General features: G+C 36.6%; 1 protein-coding gene across 2 annotated transcripts in view; it reads right to left on the reverse strand.

Annotated features, from left to right (window-relative positions):
* Window positions 1-19,762, reverse strand: part of LOC145987680 (motile sperm domain-containing protein 2-like) — a 106,521-nt gene that overhangs the window by 73,737 nt on the left and 13,022 nt on the right. Inside the window, exons 1-4 of one of the 2 annotated variants that reach the window (XM_083122220.1) lie at window positions 18,130-18,590; window positions 17,333-17,430; window positions 10,387-10,533; window positions 1,488-1,665 (exon numbers count right to left, since the gene is read on the reverse strand). In XM_083122220.1, the coding sequence (XP_082978346.1) occupies window positions 1,488-1,665; window positions 10,387-10,533; window positions 17,333-17,414 (407 nt within the window). In that variant the 5' untranslated portion in view covers window positions 17,415-17,430; window positions 18,130-18,590. Of the gene's footprint in view, window positions 1-1,487; window positions 1,666-10,386; window positions 10,534-17,332; window positions 17,431-18,129; window positions 18,591-19,762 lie in introns of those variants that run through there. The other variant, XM_083122219.1, reaches the window with a different exon arrangement.

The raw sequence follows: 19,762 nt of genomic DNA on the forward strand, positions 1-19,762 counted from the left end.
TAGTAGAATTAAAATTATATTGAAAATAACACAGAAACATATTCTGAATCACAGATCTGAATACTGCAAAACAAACATTCAAACATAAACACACACACAGAGGATTTAATTGATTGATTGAATTAGTTTATTTAACCTAACATTTCTGCTACTGTTGGCTAATCACAATGGGGATGAAGTCAATGAAGGAACATTCACAAACATACATGGACGACACAACACAAGCTGCACAGAGAATTATACCTTGTTGGCTTGCAAGACAGCAATATACCTGGGTGTACTACATTCAAGTGAAATTGACTTTTGCGAGCCTTCTTAAGAGGTTGCCTCCTTATACCCCATGTAGGATTTAAATTAATTCTGTTTAGACCTGAGCCATTATATATGTACAGTCACGGACACTTCTGGGTTGTAATGATTCCATTGAGAGTCAGTGTGATTATTACAACCGAGAAGTGTCCATGACTGTACAAGGTGTTCACAAATATCATCCGTGATTGTAAATAGGCATGGAGGTAATACCATGTCAAATCAACCAGTGCATAAAACTTTGATGTCATGGATTTGGCTAAAATTTGGTATACACGTTTCTTATCATCTGAAATAGAAATATTTTTTTTCTTATTTTTCATGTTGCCGGTTTTTGAGTTATTGAAATTTGAAAATTGACAAAATTGCCCAAAAATCGCTCACCGCTGAAACTTTAAATACAATTTGCAAGAGACCTGTTTCGACTAGAGCTGGGCATGGTCTCATTTTAAAGCGTATGAAGAGGGCTTTCATTTGATATACAACATGCTTGGTTTTTTTTGCAAAAAACAAATTTTGAAAGGTTTTTCAACATTTTATTTTATAAATTCCAAAAAACGAAATTTTCAAAAAATTTACACATATTGGTACACATCTACTGAAGGTTCAGTCAAAATTTCAAGGTGGTACTTCTTAGGTATCGTATGAAAAGTGAATTCCTTTCAAGATCATGCGATGATTTTAGTTAACATATAGTGTATACTGGCATGAGGCTGGTGCAAAGTAATGACATTCAAGCAAGTAGGAGAATAGCGGTGTTCAAGTTCAGAAGATTCAACAAATTCCTGTCTGCTGTTTTAAACATTCATTTGATTAGTTAGGACGCACCACTTCAGAATGTAGTGCAAATGGTGCACACACCAAATACACTACTTGACACGAAATCAATGAGAGGTGCAATCAACTAGACGTGTGAGTAACTAGATGGGGCTAATAAAGCAGTTGATATTTCACAGTCAGCCATGATACATGTATCAACCACTTCATCTTGTGAGAGCGTTTTTTTTTTTAATAATTAATTAATTTTGATACTGTATGCTGATCATTAGGCATATAGTTTTCCCTGTAGCAACTAATTTTCGTACTCTCTTTAAGATGGAAATTATGTGGCATAATTGTTACTCACAAACTGATCTTACATCTATTTTCATTGCAGAACTGAGAAACCAAATACATACCTTTCTAGCCTTTCAAACCAATAAATGGCTAATTTCTTCATCTCGACCATGTCATGTTGTCCTTTGACGTGCTTCTTGCACTTAAAAATCAATAAAGATTTGCCATCCTTGTCTCTGTTGTGGGGGAATATACCTCCCTCTTCGAGGTAGTCAGCACGAAGATCTTCCACAGTCAAGTCTTAAAAGAAAGAAAATGCGAATATTGCATCACTGAACTACATATTTTAACATATTTTTTTTCATGATCTCTCACTTAAAAATAGTATAAGGAAAAATTTATAATACAGTTAAGTGAATAACCAACAATCAATGTGCATAATTAACAATTGAACTTGTTTCTAAATCCCAAATTATTGAATCTCATCATATGGATCGTGTGCAAACTGAGAGGCAAGGTGTGTACTGTACAGTGTTTAATGTTTATTTTTGCAGGGTAGAGAAGAAATAGAGGTACCACAGATCAAATAGTTATTATGCAACAAATGACTAAGAAAAACTTGGCATGGAGTAGACTGATGCTAATCACTGATTATAACAAAGCATTTGACAACATAATCAGATCATACGGAAATACTTCTTAATCTCAAGAAAATTGATCAATTTAGCAAAAATGACTGACGAAACTAGAAACTAAAGTCAAGATAGGACAACAAATAAGGGAAAAATTTCAGAACATAACTGGAGTAAAACAAGGAAATTTAGTTTTAATTAAGAAACTCCAAAGACAAGATTCTTGCACTACATTATTTTCAGTTCAAACAACAAAGCATCCAATGCTTATAGGTAAGAAAACAAATTCTCTTTGAAAAAAAAATGTAATATTTTCATCTTACTAGCGGGTAGAATAATTACGTTACCTTGACAAACTTTGGAATACAAGTTACTATCATTAGTAGGACTTGCTTAATTCTCACAACTGGAATATCTACTTCCATGCTCTCTCGTCTCTCTCTAACTTGTTCACAGGTTGAACTTTTCCAAATCCAATCAAGTTGTAAATTCATTGGAAGGATATTATGTTTATCTTTTGATAGTCAGTACTACATTGTACCATCAATATGAAAAAAAACAACTTAAAATGCGGAAAAATGTAAATCCTACGAAAAGTTCATCACATTATGCTTTATTCGGACCACGAGGATTGAATGTGTAATGTGGGAAAATGCAAAATCCAAGAATGTATTCATGGTGGTTGCGGTAAACGCGAAATTAATAGGATTGAACCATTAAATTGTGCAACGCGGAACCAAGAATGTATAATCAGTAAGTTGCATAAAATAACCCTCTAAAGACTGTCTGGCAATAGAGCTTAGTTTCATAGTCACTCTTCCAATTTCTTTTTTGTTTTTCAGAAAAGGAACACTAACAGCTAGCAAAACATTGCTATAATAGTACCACGAAAAATGGTCCTACTGTATGTAAGTAACAAAATAAATCAATTTGGAAATTATTATTGTTTTTAATCGCATTAAGGTTTAAATCTTTGTGAATGAGCGCAATTTGTATTATTTCATCAACAAAAATTGTTAGCATCTGTAGTGTATATGCTTCACAGGTAAAATGACGTCAAACTTCGTTACAATTTTAAAGCGTCACACACATAACACATTTTCGTTAATTACATGCATTCAGGCTAAGCCATCACTCACAATAAGTTTTTTTTTTTTTATCCAGTAGCATGTCTAGAACCTTACATTTTATGAGTGAATGTCACACGTAATGTTGGAATGCATAAATATATAAATAATCTCCATAAAATCAGGTAACCAAAATACTGTGTAAAGATTCACAATGGCATGTCCTGGATGTATTCTTATAGCTGTACGATGGACAATAGCTGTCAACATTATATAAATATAGATACTATATATTTTCTCATCATCATTAGTTTAAATTTCCTTTTTTTTCCTTTCCCAGTAATGTGGTCAGTTCTTAGGGAGAGCTACAGAATTGCTATGTCAGTTTTAATGCAGAAAATAGTATATAAAACTCTGCAAATGAGGTGCTATACAGTTTAAGTAGTGAAGGATGGCCATTAGATATTATTTTGGCATCATGCAAAGGTTGAAAGATTAAGCACATAACATCACTTCAAGCTGCATTATGCTCTAAAAATGTACTTTTTACATGCCTGCACAGTAGTATCTATGACAATGTCTCCATAAATTATACAGTCCTCATCTATCTCTGACCAATTTGTCCTATAACATAAAAGGTAAAAATTACATAATTAATTTTACATAAATAAACCTGTTGTCATAATGCTGATAGGATTTTTGTCCTTGATCACTCTTCAAGTGCTGAAAGACAACATTCTTACCTTTACTACTAGCTTCATCTATGATACATTTCAAGCTTGGCAATGCTCTGGAGGTTGCATTTTATTATTGTTACCTTCTTTACTGACAAATTCTAAATAGTGCCTTGGAGCACAAAACTTTGTCTGCAAGATCATGATAGATAGTACTACTGGAAACCAGGTTCTAAACCTCAAGTACATATTTTTCTTCCTTATAGGTACTGGCAAAACTTTGTGAACATTTGTTTTACATACCATTCATCATATCCAAAGAGGGATCAAAATGACTTAATTTTTGTGACTATAAATTACAAGATTAAATGTATAATTTTCATACATTGGAAGAAGAAACATCTGTTCTCCTTCGGGACGTTTTAGTGAGCATGCTAAGTATTGACTTGCAACCTTGCCACCAAAAGTCCTGGGTATGAGGCACATCCTGCGCATGGGTGCTCTTCAAGAATGCCCCTTCATAAATTTCATCTATCATCACTCATCCTCATCATCAAGATTAGCAAAAAGTGGCCAAAAAGCAGTATAAAATTATGAAAATACAAAATGCAAGAAGCTATTCCAGTGTAACATTCAACGAAATATGACATATTGCTTTTAAGGAAATAAAATAGTAACCTAAATGGACCCCTTGGTAATAAGTGTACTTTCAGACAGTTGGTTCAGCTGTTAGATTGCTGGATCGAAAAAAATATAAATTCCTAGATTTATATCGTTGTCAAGCATAGAGCAGATAAAAGATACTGTAGATTTCATGAAGTTCTGCCGACCTCCACGTTAGCACACCAAGTACAATGCAAGGGTTTCTGGGTTTGAATCCCAACCTGGGTATGGGTGTTATTTGTGAGTGTCCCTTCATAGATTTCATCATATCATTACTCATCCTCATCTTCGAAATTAGCCAAAAGTGGCAGAAAAGTGAAGTAAAATAAATCAAATCAATCAATCAACATGAAGTTCTAAGACTGCATGCAAACAGCAAGATCCACAGCCGATCTGGACCCACTAAGCATGCCAGGCTCTGCCTGTCACCAAGACAGGACCAAATGGAGATAGTGAAAGAGGAGTAAGACCTCTTCAAAAATCTTGGTCCATCTGGCTCCAGACCTTGTAAGGGTCCCTTGCCAGAGCTATAATGGCATCTACAGCAGAGGAAGACCCTCAAGATTACAGAGATGACAGAAGGGGCAACCCACATCCTTTGGAGAAGAGGGAAGCCATTGTCTTTTGGAAGAAGTAGACTCCAAAGGCTAAAGGAGCAAAACCTGAAAGAAAATCCTGGTCCTCAAGGATGTGTAACACACCCTGTAAAACTACCATTCTTAAGACACCACACATGCAGCCTCGGATTGAAGGATCGAACAGAAGATGACCCCCAGTGAAGATTATTAATTTGGCAATTGCTTTGTTGAGACTCCCATGCTGTTTTTTTAAAACCCTGTCTGTTAACCCTCCATTGGTATACGCGTGAGTGCAGCGCTCACCGTAAGGTACAATTGTAAGTCTCTCAGTCCCAGGTAATGATATCACTTTCTGGTCTTGTGTACCTGTCTTTTGTAATGTCAGTGGCCAGATGATACCAGTTATAGGATGTGTCATCCTTCTTAGTCTGTGCAGACATGCTATTTTGATGACAGTCAGTGTTTTCGTGTTTTATGAGCACCATGCTCACATGTATACTAACCACGTAACCATTTTCTGCACGCATATTTTATTTCAGTGTGCACTGAATTCAAGTTAAATCACTGTTTTTTGTTTTGATTCTTCGGTAATTATTTTATTTGATTTCATTCACTTATTGTTGGCACTATTTCTGGCTAAAATAACTTTGAAACCTGATATTCTTGCTTGCTGATCCAAGTGATGAGAAAAGTGCAGACCTGGGTAGTGTTTGATTCTCAGAGCCTGAAGATAATGTTTTGCTGATGAGTCATTGAAAAGTGATAATGAAAGCAACACTGATCAATCTCCTTAATGAAGATGAGCCTTTTCTTACTTGCCCTTTTTACTCAATACCTTGGGCACGATGAAACTACAAAGTAGAAAGTGTAAAAAACAAGTAGTAAATTATTGAATTTGATTGATTTGGTGTTTTAAGTCCACTTCATGCACAGTAAGGCTAATTGAGACTGGACCTACAATTTAAAGCGGAATCCGAACCACTATGTGCCTCCACCAGGTATCGAACCCAGGATCCCAAATTATTGAATTTATTACTAATGTTATGCAAATTAGTAAATATAAATAGTAAATTCCAAATAAAATTACAAAAATTGTTGTATTCTTATTGATAATTTGTCTCATAATAGGTAAAGAGTAATATTAAAATACAAGAACATCATTTTGTTATTATGTATTAAATAAGATAAATATAAACTTATAAGCAGTGGTCGGAAGTAGCACGCTACTGTAGCGAGCTACAAAAGTTGTAGCTGTAGCGGCGCTACATTTTGAAAATTGTAGCTGTAGCAAAGCTACAAAATTCCTGTAATTGTAACAAACAGCTACATTTCTTCTCAGCATTTTGAGCCTTTCAGATAAATTTTCATCGCCAAAAAAAAAATAAAAAAAAAAAATAACGCTTACTCTTGCGGGAAGTTCAAAGAGACGAAAGTAACTGACATATATGAATACATTCCGGCTAACAGCTACGTTTTGTTGAGCACATACAGTGCAAAAACGAGCTATCCATTTTCCACTACAATGACAAAGCAATAGTGCTCAGTACGTTAACTGATCATTGTCAGTTTATAGGATTTCACCAGCAGGAAATTAATGTTACAAGAACGATAGCCATGCACTTTCTGGAATTACAACTTTCATCATAATATTTGTTCACAAATTTTAAAATTACAACACGTTAAAACTCTCGGGTTTACACGTAAGTTTCCTGAATGCATATTATGATATTGTACAAAGTACATAGGAGTTATTGACTTCCTGCAGAAAATACACTTTTCTTTAGTTAATAGACAGTAAAGTTTCCAATTGTATGTATTTCCCTACTTTTATGTCACTTTTCTGTAACTTTTGCTAATCACGACAATGGGGATGATTGATTTATTTAGTATTTCTCTTATCTAGAGTCGCTTTCTGCCACTTTTGGCTAATTAGGAGAGTTAGGAACAATGATGTTGTTTCATGGTACCACCACCCAACATTTATTTAAATTGTTTTTCTCCACTTGCATAATTGTAACATGGCACAATATATTTAGCTTTAAGATAAGATAGGATCAAAGTGATAGCATGCATGACTGTAAAAAAATTCAGGAGAGATATTGTGAAGACATTGTACACCTTCCATTGTTTTTGTTATATTTTAAATAGCCATACTTCCAAGATTAGTGGATAATAATCACAGAGCATTGATTTTTCCTTATATGTTTATTTTATTCCTTTAGAAACACATTTTTAGGCTTTCAATACAGATGTGTGTTACAGGAAACTACAATCATTACATGTGCATTCTATTGTACCTAAATTTGCACTGTTAGTTCCTATAAGCAGCCAAAAAGGTTTAGAAAGAGGGCCAAAATAATGTTTCATGTGTGACACGTATGTTTCTGCCTTCCTGTTTAGACTTCCCCACAAGGGCCATAGGCAAGCACACAGTGGGGCAAGGGAAGGAAGTGGCTCCAGCCTAATATTTAAATTGTGTTGAGGTTTGTGCCAGTAACACATAGTGGATGCATTCAGAACTCTTGAACTATAGAAGTTTAATCCAATTGCTGTTTCATTTGCTAATCAGTATTTGCAATTACATGTCAGGGTGTCTACAATTTCGTAAAAACAAAATTCCATGACTTTTCCAGGTTTTCCAGACCAAGTCATTATGGCAATTCATGTATTTATGGGATTTGTAAAAGAAGGACACTGTATATATCTAAATACCACACTTAGAAACAAACTAAACAAAGTTAATAGTAATAACAAGATGGAAAACTGAACACAATGTTGCGGTAGGGCCATCAGGGGGGAGTTTCTATGTAATACTTGCCACGTATTGACTAATGATAAATAATTTGTTTTCATAAAAAAGTCATAATTATAGAATAAATGATTCATAATTATAGTAAAATTTAGTAATGTCTGTATATATTAATTCTAACATGTACCAAACACAAACCAACAATTGCAACAGAAAGTTTAAATGTCAATAGCCACTTAAAATTTCTAGTTGAAAATAGTTCGAAGTATGGCCCCTTTTCCTAGAGTAGTTAATTTGCAATGTCTTCCAAAAAAAAAAGTAAATTCCCGACTTCTCCAGATTTTCCAGACCGGTACACACCCTGATATGTGCATTCAATTTGCATGTGTGTGAGTGTGTGTGTGTGTGTGCAGTGAATTTTGTTTAGATTTGACTTCCTTTTAGTTGGTATTGTAAATTTCAGAATTAGAGGTATGACATACAGTAAATGCACACAGAAATGGGATTTGGAAGGATTTGTTATGTATGCATCAATACCCAGTTTGTCAAACATTGGAATATATGGGAAGCTGGTTCCTTCTCTTGATTGGCTGGAAAATAAGTGAAGAATAAAGAATAATCTCCCCCATTCATATCTTCTTCCTTGCAGCCAGTAGGTGACATCAAGAAAAAACAGTTCATCATCCAACACTTTGAGAGCAAGCTCACTGTTTCTTTCTGTGCCAGCACATTGAGTGGTCCACCCACAATCTGAATATCAAAGGTTCCAGGTTGAGGTCTCAGCCATTCCATTTTAAGTGTTCCTTCAACAATTTCATGTAATCATCATGCATTTTGATGCCAAATTTGATATTTTCTCCTGTGGACATCAAAAGTGAATTGCAATTTTATATACAGAGCATTCCCTGACATTCGCTACGAGACTCAGTGGCAAGTGGCCCTGCATTAGTGCTTGTCTTTCCCGGTGAACAGGGTCCGAAACAGTCGCATGCTAGTCTGTTTTTCTCGCTCTCCCTGCCTTCGCTCTCTTTCCCTTTCTGTTGACGTTGCAGACTGACGAAAGTATAATCCTACCTCGGAAGTTGTGTTATATCGTGTCCATGTGTTGAAGATTGTGGCTTAACATGGCACCACAAAAGTTTACATTACAACAAAAGATTTATCTTGTCGAATGTTACTTCAGAAAGAGGAATTGTGGAGAAGTGCGACGACATTTTGCAACGAAATTTCCTGGTGTTCCCGTTCCACATAAGACCAATATATTAAACCTCGCAAAAAAGTTTAAAGTAACAGGGTCAGTTCTGAATAAAAGTGGAAAGAAAAACCCACATGTACTTACTGAGGAAAAACTCTATGAGATAGGACAAAGGTTAGAACAGTCTCCTCGGAAATTTATCCGACGCCTCTCACAAGAAACGGGTGTTTAAAAACCCTCTAGGTCCCCCGACTTGTCAGCCTGCGATTTTTATTTATGGGGAAATCTAAAAAATAAAGTATACAAAGACAATCCGCACACCATCCGTGAGTTAAAAGAGAGTATTGTATGAGAAATCGGGAGAATTACAGTAGATGAACTTGCACGTGTAAATGCCAATTTCCTTCGGAGATGCCAGGAATGTGTTGCAGCAGAGGGACATAATTTTTAACACCTTCTGTAGTCAAGGTTAGTACACAATATGAAAATTGTAATTTTAATAGCAGACTCTACCGACTGTCGCGGACCCCGTTTGCCGGGAAAGACAAGCGCTGACGCCGAGCTGCTTGCCACCGAGTCTCATAGCGAATGTTGGAGAATGCTCTGTATATGCATATAGAAAGAGCTTTTTCTTCTTCTCATATTATTATTATTTTTAGTGTCTACCTATTTGAACAGCTTTTAATTCCTAGAAATCTGGGACCTAACAAATATTAATTCTGCATTTTATCCTCATGGACAATATTTTCATTTGGATAGCCTAAGGAACGTGGAAGGGGGCAGACCTAATGTTGGTGACCAATGCTCGAAAAATCTTCTTCAGAGCAGGGTGCCAGCTCTGAAAATCAGGCGACAGGAAACCAGCAACTAGCAATTGTGCATGCTATAAGAAGCTAAGAAGTTGAGCCGGCCCCCATCGTGGAGTGGTTATCACATAACGCTATGATGCCAGGAGTCCCAGGTTTGAATCCCGGCCTGGGCATGGATATTTGTGAGTGTTCATTCATCTATTTCATCATATCATCACTGATCTCCATCTTCCCAAATTAGCCAAAAGGGGCAAAAAAAGCAAAGTAAAATAAAGCAAATCATTCTATAAGAAGCTGAGCATCATTGTATTCAAAACATCGTTAAATCATGTGAGAAAGCGGGAAATGGGGGGTTGGGGGACAAAGAGTAAGAAGTTGTTAATGATTCTATGGAATGTTCACAACGTTGATAAAAAAATAATTTGCAAAATTAATTTGAACTTAGAATCTTCAAAATTTCGTACATGCAATATTACAAGAAAAGATCACAGTCGCCAGGCTGAAATTTTTAGTCACCATGGCGACCTGGCAACCGGGATTTTTCGAGCCCTGTTGATGACCATCACCTATTGATAGGTCTTTGACCTCAGCAAAAATTTATGAAACCACAAAAAAAAGTAGTTGTAATTTCCACACACATGACTGATGACTTACCACTAGCGCCAACCTTTTTCCTCCACTCACATGATTCCCACATCATTTTCAGTGATTCGTTGACGTCAAGATCGTTGTGCATGAGGAATCTTCGCAACCAGGCGTCACCATTTTTAACACGAGCCAAATCAGCTCCATGGAATCCATCTGAAAATAGTAGCAAACAATTAATTTCCAATGAACATATTACAGATACGTAACTGTGCATACTGAAGTTCCATGTCCGTAAAATTATATAGTTATTAGTCTTTCAATGTAAGGTCATGTGTAAACAGCAATGAAGAAATTATTACTTTGTCATTCTATGTGAAATTCTCTCGCTCATGGTATCTTTCCACAGCTAGGGAAATTTACATTTCTTTTGATCAAACAAGCCTGATGATGAATATTGTAGCTACAGAGAAATGTGTATAATTGTATTTACAACAATACTATGAAGAAAAATAACATGGTAAGAATTACATTTATAAATGCTCAAACTAGAATAAAGATTGTAATTTCATAGTCAGTTCAAGGATCCACACGAGAAGGTCATGGAGCCACATTACTAACTTGGCACAGAACAAATTACGGTCCAAGTTCCTTTTGTTTTATTGAGATTTTATCATGCTACGAATGCAATTTTAACATGGTTCGATTTACTTCTGTTAACACATACTACAGAGTTTTAGCGATTACTTAAGATTTTGCCATTCATCTTGCCAAATAAGACAATGGTTACTGAGCATACACAGTTATTCAAAATTAGTTACCTAAAACTAATTCCGAAAGTATTATAATATTGTAATATAATTAAGCCTTGCTTCCATATTAAAACACTAAGTTGCTGACCAAGGCTTATTAAGATAAAAAACACTTCACAAGTAACGTTTCAACCCTGTATCAGGGTCTTCCTCAGACGAAGAACTAAACTAAAATGATTTGAGGAAGACCCTGATACAGGGTTGAAACGTTACCCCGTTAAGTGTTTTTTTTTTTATCTTAATAAACTGCCTTGGTCAGCAACTTAGTGTTTTTATTATAATATTGATTCAAATGTGATTCTAAATATGTGCCATACCATAATTTCATTTCTAGGCTGCCAGAGGTCAGTCGCTCTGTTACAGGTGACTGTGTTACCAAAAAACCAGTTGACACAAAGTCTTACAGTGGTGCAAAGCACATGCGTGTTGTCTGTGGTTCCACTAAACATAGTCCGTAGTTAATTTTCAACAGCGTTTCAGAACTATGAATCAGAGTGTTCCGCCTCAAGCAAAGACTGTCAAATCCTAGTACAATTCTTTTATCAACATGTGCCGTGTTGCACACAGAGAACGAAGCCACGCTTATATGGGATGAAGTTTCATACTGGTGAGATATTTGCCAAGTGACAAGAGGGAGTCATATCAAACATTAGAAGAAACTTGAAGTTATGTAGATTTTAATGCAGTAAGTAAATTATGTAAATATATTACACAAATGGAATTATTTAATTTTAGTATTAGGTAATTATCAGTGTTAATTAATTAATTGTTAGTCATAGAAAAAAGTATATATTTTGAAGTTTTAAAGAGGAAATTAGCAAAACCACTTATAAAAGTTTAAAGGCCATGTGCCACAATTTTTGACTTTGTAATGTAATGTTCTCCTCTTGGTCCACATAGCAACAGGTGACTCATTGAATAGGAATGATGTCATTCACTGTTGATCGGTATATCAACAGCTTTACGACCTACAACTAAGAAAGCCATTTCTTGAACCTGGATTGTACTGTGCATTATATACGAGATATAATACTTTGTCACTTTTCACTATCAAAAACCAGGGTGCGCATTATACACACGTAAATATGGTAATTATGAATAACCCTGTGTATTACATAAATCAAGTAAAAGATTTATATTAGGAGTAATTCTACATGCATAAGAGTAAGTCTACATGCTGTTAACACTTACCCTACCACGAGCTATGTCAGTCTCCACATTAAATAACAGGTTAAACAGGATTATATTTCAGAGGGAGCTGGAATTGTGAACGTGGATATTACATAGCTGCTTTCTGTGCGAGAGAAAAATACACAACAAAATCTTTCATAATTACCATTTTAACCTTAGTTTGAAAAGTTGTTCAAAGACAAAAATGGTAATCAGATTATAAGGAGGGGGGGGGGAAGTTCAGTTATCACTTTGGGTTTACCCAAGTTCTTTACTGCTTTCATTTAAACATTTTTGGTGTTCTCAAAATTTCGGGAGGGGCTGTAGCCACATCACCTCACCCCTACAGTAGCAGTAGCTACAACTACAGGAAACAAATTCAAATGCTTGCAGATAATCTGTGGTCATTATTCATAGTAGCACTGGAAGTATTAGGAAGGGCTTTGGAATACTGGAAAAGATTGTGGAAGTTAAGTAAGTCTGAAGCTTTGAGATACTAATAAGCAGAGTTAAAAGCTTCACCATGTATTATTTACTGATTAAAAAAGTTGTTTATGTGAGCATACGTGCAGCCATTCTTGGTTTATGGTTTCCTCAGTGTATTTCCTGCAGATTTCTATGCGACGTTTAAAGGTGGTTTCGGACTCGAGACTAGATACATGTCATAGGCGTGCGCAGACCCTCTGATTAAGGGTGTGTGTGGGGGGGGGAGCAAAAGCCTTGATGAAAGTTCAGTCGGGAAAGAAAAATCTCATTTTATCTCACTCTTTTAGTTTTATGTCATTGATGGGTATATATGTACGTGTGCGTGTGTGTGTGTAAATAAAATATATTATTTAAATACATTACATAATCAATTCATCTGCCCCATAACAAACTAAATGATATAACGTTTCTTTTCCTCCAAACCAAACTGTTATAGCAGCAACTGCTTGAAGTACTTAGCTGTTCTTACTTGCCCCTCTGGTAATTCACAATGCATTACAAAAAATAAAGAAACTGCAAGTGAAGCGAGCAAGAAATTTTTTTGATCCAAATTTATATAAATTGAAAACAGTATTGATTTAATAGCACGCAAATAATACCATGGGGTGCCATGGCATTCTCTCTTACAATTTTTAACATTCAGATCGTTCAGCGTAGAGGGATAACTCTCGCAGCCCCCTAGCTACTACTGCTCTGAACTTGACAAGACTGTAAGGAAAGCAGATATTGTGAGTGAAGCGAGCAAGAAAATTTTACGAAATTAATTTTTATTTGTATAAAATTTGAAGTCTAGTGGGCAATTGCCCTCCCCTGAAGGTGCTCCTTGCTGTCTGGAAGAAATAATGCAAGAAAGACGTGAAAACTAATTCCATCTTCAGCATCCTTTTGTCCTGATACTCTTAGATTCTGCTAGTCTTACATTCTTTTACTTCAATGTTTTCCCCCTAGAATTGATTTCCATCCAAGTTTGGGAGAAGGCAATGCCCCCCTGCTCCCTTGTGGTTGTGTAACTGAACCAACTTCCTTCCCCAGTAGTTGCTTCGAACTTTCATTGGCTTGAAAATACTTCATTTTCTTTAAGAGTATAATATTGTTTGTCCTCCTCCGTAGCCGAGTGGGTTAAGGCGTTCACTTGTCTTGAGATCGTTCGCTGCGGGACGGCGTAGGTTCGAATCTGGCTCTGGTAGGAATTTATTCGGCCTACGTATATGGCCGGTGGCAACCCACCATCGTGAGGAAATTGGGGAGCTTCGAATGAGTAAGCGTAATCCGGTCACGGAGATCTACTATAACGGCTGGGGATACGTCGGGCTGACCCCCCGACTATTCCAATACTGGTTGAAGATCTCCACGCTTAGAGGTGACGAAGGAAAGCGTGGGAGGGAGACCAGCAGTTTGTACGTATGCCTCGGCCCTTCATGGGCTGTTGCACGACGGATTATTATAATATTGTTTAATAACAGCAATAAGATTCATCTACACTAAATTTCTAAGGGCAAGTATAATAATATAGGGGCATGAAATGTCTGGAATGGGGGCAAGGATGGCCACCCCTCCCACTTTGAAAACAAATGTCAACCTAAAAGTATATATTTTACACTTATAATTTGATTTCAGTCATAATAATTTACATTAATTATTATGTGATAATTTCAAATTGAAGTGGTGTTTTTTGAGGGTGCAAACACTATTATCGAGGTAATATGCCCCATGGAAAAATACCTTGCTTGTCCCTTCATGGAAAAAAATCTGCGAACATCCGTGATTAGGAGGGCAACTGCCCCCCCCCCCCTTCCCCGTGCGCATCCCTATGATACATGTGACCAAGTGATACATCTGATCTGCCTACCCTAACAATGAAAGCATTTAGGGATGTAATACCCCTTTGCACCCCACACGCATGAAGTCTGGAACATATAGGAGTATACACATGAGAAATTTAGCATTCTCCAGAAAACACACAGCAAGTAATTACTGTAATCACTAAGTCTCTGAAGTGTGTGTTAAGGTGAGTAGTTACCGTTATGAACAGTGCGTACATTTATTTCAATATCATCGGAATGGGCAATGCTACTAAAAATAATCTGGGTGTATGGAAGAGTATGAATGTCTCCCCATGTTGCAAGTGGAAGCATTTTTTTTATGTTGATTATTAAGCTAGACACAATACTTGAAAAATATGATGAGTGAGAATTTTCAGAATTCCATGTATTCGTTATGCAGAAAAAAAAACTCAACAACTCCAACTTCAATTTGCAGATAATTAAATGGAAGATTCGACTTTTCCACTGGTCAAAAGCTTCATCAAACTGCCTTCTTTCCTTTAGTATCCTTCTCTATGCCATCGGTAGTTTCATATTCCCAAGAGAACAAATAAAAAGGCACTCCCATAAGTGCAATGCATTTCTCCTTGCCTCCTACGGCCAGCCTGGCAGTGTTGCCAAACCTGATGCGCATAAAATAGCTAAATTTCACATTAAATTGAATTAAAACTGACTTTCAAGGAGCTAGATTTACAAATGCTGGATAAGTGCTTCCTAGTGTATTTTTAAATTTAAGTGTCAAAGGGGTGGGGGTGCTGCTATTACCATTAACTTTAAAGTAATGAAAATTTATTCTAAGTTTTCTGGAGGCATCACCCATCTCAATAATCTACTGACGGTAGTTTGAAATCAAAAATAAAAGATCCCTGGATAACAATATTATGTCATGTCCACGGCGCTATAAAAGTTAGCTGGGAAGAAAAAAGGGGGTGAGGCAATAGAGCCAATATAACAATATCACATCATGTGCAAAATGTATACTCATGGCAAAAGTTGGTCTATGTGGGCCAGAGCCAGTGATGGCATCATAGTGGGGCATGGGGGCGGGCACCCCAGTTCACAGCCAAACAAGTGCACGAAAGAGCCAGATCCGGCTCAAAAAGAGCTAAGTTGGCAACACTAACTTGGAGAGATAACCCTGGAGGAAACTGTTCCGCATGTCCTTAACAGACATAAACAGAAAACAAACCACATAAATATTCCTGTGTACCATGATAGTTTGGAAGTTCTCAATTGGGAGCGAATGCAGAATATAGATAATGTCTCCAATTTCGTTAATATTTGGTATACTAACTAAATTTGGACTTCTAATCACGAATTTGTTGTTAAAATTTGGGGGTCACGTCTGGAAATCGCGAAAAAAGCTGATGCAAGTTGAGATTTTTCTTTTTTAAAAGAAAGCTGAATCACACTGTTTTACGAACAAAATTTTAACTAAGCTTGCCTAACCTAACCTTACCAGAAATGGTTCGTGGGGCTATCTGTGAATGGTTCGTGGGGCTATCCGTCAATGGTTTGTGGGGCTACCCATGCATGAGTCATGCGGCTACCCATTCATACTGTACCGATCAGAAGGCCAAAATTAGTTAATCTACCAAATATTAACGAAAATCAAGATACTTTCTTACCCTAACCTTACCGGAAATAGTTTCGTGGGGATATCAGTTAAATCTTTTCCCAATGAGCACACATATTGTCACAAAGTATAAGTTTTGCAGCACTAGCTTCCTCACTCCGCAAAACGCCATTTTTTCTAGAAGAATGCTCGAACACCATTGCCAAACCTACCTCTAATCGAAGTATGCAATACCATGCTTCAACGAGGCAACAACTAATGCTCTGCAAGTAATGAAGGAACAGTGTGGCAATGCTGTAGACAGCACAATGAATGCCGAACGTAATTTGTTCATATCATCAACCATGGGGTATGACCGGACCCCTCTCCGATTTTCTTCATATTTGACATAGTCACTAATTGAGGCCTCCTAATCACGAATCTGAAGTTAAAATTTGTCGGAAACGTCTAGAAATTGCGAATCATTGACGCTAGACTCACAAACTATTGGTGCTAGCCTCATGGACCATTGGTGCTAGCCTCATGAACCATTGGCACTAGCCCCATGAACCATTGACGCTAGCCCCACGAACCATTGGCACGTGGTTAGGTTAGTTTCGGTTAGGTTAGGCAAACATAGTTAAAATTTGGTGTCATGGTAATATCAGGAATATATATATTTACTTGTGAAACAAAAAAAAATGGGAAAATCGACGGTTTCCTTTCCGAAAACTAACGCCTTATTTTGCAATTTCTAGACATTTCCGACAAATTTTAACTTCAGATTCTTGATTAGGAGGCCTCAATTAGTGAGTATGCCAAATATGAAGAAAATCGGAGAGGGGTCCCGTCATCTCAAGTCGTTCCAAACATGGTTGTTATGTTTATGTATGGAGAATGATTGTGGTAATGAAGAACGTAATTTTGCAACATATATAGACGTAAGTGTACAATATTTACACATGACCACCAAATCTTATCTCCAGATACGTTACCAGGACTGCATATTTAGTGAGTATAAGAAGTAGGAAAGGAATTGGAGACATTCTCTATGTTGTGCATTCATACCCTCAATTGGAACTTGGGCCAAACTTTGTATAAATCATGTCAATACATTGAGTAATACTAAGAAATATTCTAGTGTTAATGTAGAGGAAACTAACACTAACCTCCATCGGGCGCACCTTCTGCAGATAATTTTTGGAAAAACCTGCTTCTCAATTCTTGAATATCTTCTTGAGATGGCTCCATATTTGGTGGGTACTTCCTGTAATGAATAAAATAGACTGGTTCATTTGGGTAATTGTGTAAAGCAGTGTTTGAAACTGATCCTAAGGATAATTCAACCCAAATATAAATCAACTGCATCTGTATCAATTACAGGATACATGTAAATGCAAAACTACACTTCAAATACACATATCATTTGTTCTGCCACATATGTAATCACAAAATGATTGCCTGTTTAAATTTTTTGGTATGGTATGATCTTATCAACAATATTTTATATAATTCCAGTTTCCCTTTCAACCACAAAAATGCAGCCTTCATATCCTTGTAAATCACAGAAATATATTTGCAAAGTATTACACTGCACTTCCAAAAATTGCCACACCCGTGATAGTTACAAATTTAATGATTGGAAAATCTGAGTGCAAGAGTGTACGGTTTAAAAATCTTAATTCAGGCCATTACATTTTGTTGTATTAACACAGTTTCTATTTGTTACAAAAAACATGTAACAATTGTCACATACGTGACCATGATACTTTCAAAGATTGGCAAAACACTGGTTTTAAGTATAGCAAGCTGAAAACCACTATTAGAAACTCATGTTATGAATAAGCCTTGCACTTGTTAGTTTGTTGTTAAAGAGGAAAATTCGGAGATTACTTTAGTCAGAAAAATACTAGAAGAAGGGTAGCTACATTAAGTAAAGCATCTACTTGCGATCCACTATAATTACCTTACTATATTCCTGGACTTTCTCCAAAGAAGCTTCGTCACTTCCCCCTACAGAGATGTTTTATGTACACGTCAAAAACAAATATCTGCGCGACCTTAGAAAATAGTGTTCATTCCTATTCAATTCAACAATTCAGTTTCAATTTCACTATCCACATCACAAACGAAGCATAAAGTTTTTCACCGCGTTTTCACTAAATAAGCCTCATACGAGTTATCTAAGCATGTATTACACAATCATTAATTTCGCAGAGAAACCGGGCAGCTCAAGCAGACTACGCTGCACCTTCTGTGGTCATAAACCACGGTACATAATAATTTTAGCCTGAAATATGTTTCAAACATCTCAGGTGATAATTTTCTACCTATTTTATGCTTATCACAAAATAACTTGTTGAACATTTAATAATATTTACACTTTCGGTACATTTCGCGCAATTATCTAAGAAGACAGCTGATTTACAAGTGGAGACATCTGTTATCAAAATTTGATACTAGAAACAGCGGGGACAAGTCAAGTGGGAAAATGAGGCAAAGGCATTGCTTGAGTTTCAAGTCCACTGATTGCACCAGGCCCGTAGCCAGGAATTCTTGGTAGGGGGGCAAAGTCAATCCTAGAGGGGCAAATTTTTAATATATTGTGTAATATATTATTCTATTGTGTCGCGTTCTCAGGTATAGTGATGAGATCGTGAAATTCCAACGAACAACAAAAAATTTAACCAGTGACGTGCACTGAGGAGTAGCTAGTCTAGCAGAGATAGATCAATCAATCTCAAATCTCTAATTATTTTCAAATCACAATATTTATTGTTTTGTTGAAGCCACAGTTCATATGCAACACTTTTTATCACGCGCTTCTCGACCCTCGGTACGTTCAGCGGCCTAGCTCGCTCTTTCTCTGCCTCACAGTTCCAGGTAGAAACGGGTTTTCGAAGGGAAAGGAAAGATTTCTGCCTCTACCTCCCTTGCCCCCTCTTCCCCCGCTCCAATAGTTGAAAGCCCGTGCTTTCAGGTCCTCCAGTCTATCTCCTATAGGACAGATAGGAAGCGAAGGGAATCCAATCCCCTATGTAAATCCTATAAAGAACTAATGGGAAATTTTTCTGCAGTACTTCTGTCCTCTGTATTTACACTAGTTTTTACACGTTGTACAATATGTATGTATAATATGGGATGTACTTTTATTATTTATGCAATTGGAACGTCTTATGTGCAGACAAAAATTTTTTGATTTTTTTTTTAAAATATGGAATATATAATGATTAAATAACAAATATTTGCTCACGCTCTCTCTTGCTCTCGTTTTAGTAGTGTTTCATATATAAAGATGATATTTAAAAAATTCAATCGAAAATTACTACTTAGGAAAAATACAGTTTGCTTTACCGATACCCACGTATCCGAATGGTTAGCGCCTTCCTCACATGTTTGTTGTCGGACGACCTCCGTGGGGGAGTGGAAATGGTCCCGGATCTGTACCCGATGGAGGTATATAGCGGTTCGGATCCCACATTAAACTATAGGTCTAGTTCCGATTAGCCTTTCTGTGTATAAAATGGACTTAAAACGTCAAATCAACCATCAAATCAACCAACCGTGGGGGAATGGTTACCACAGCGCGCTACAACACC

Source organism: Lepisma saccharinum, chromosome 5 (assembly GCF_977018435.1).
Source record: "Lepisma saccharinum chromosome 5, izLepSacc3.1, whole genome shotgun sequence".
Classification (NCBI taxonomy): domain Eukaryota; kingdom Metazoa; phylum Arthropoda; class Insecta; order Zygentoma; family Lepismatidae; genus Lepisma; species Lepisma saccharinum.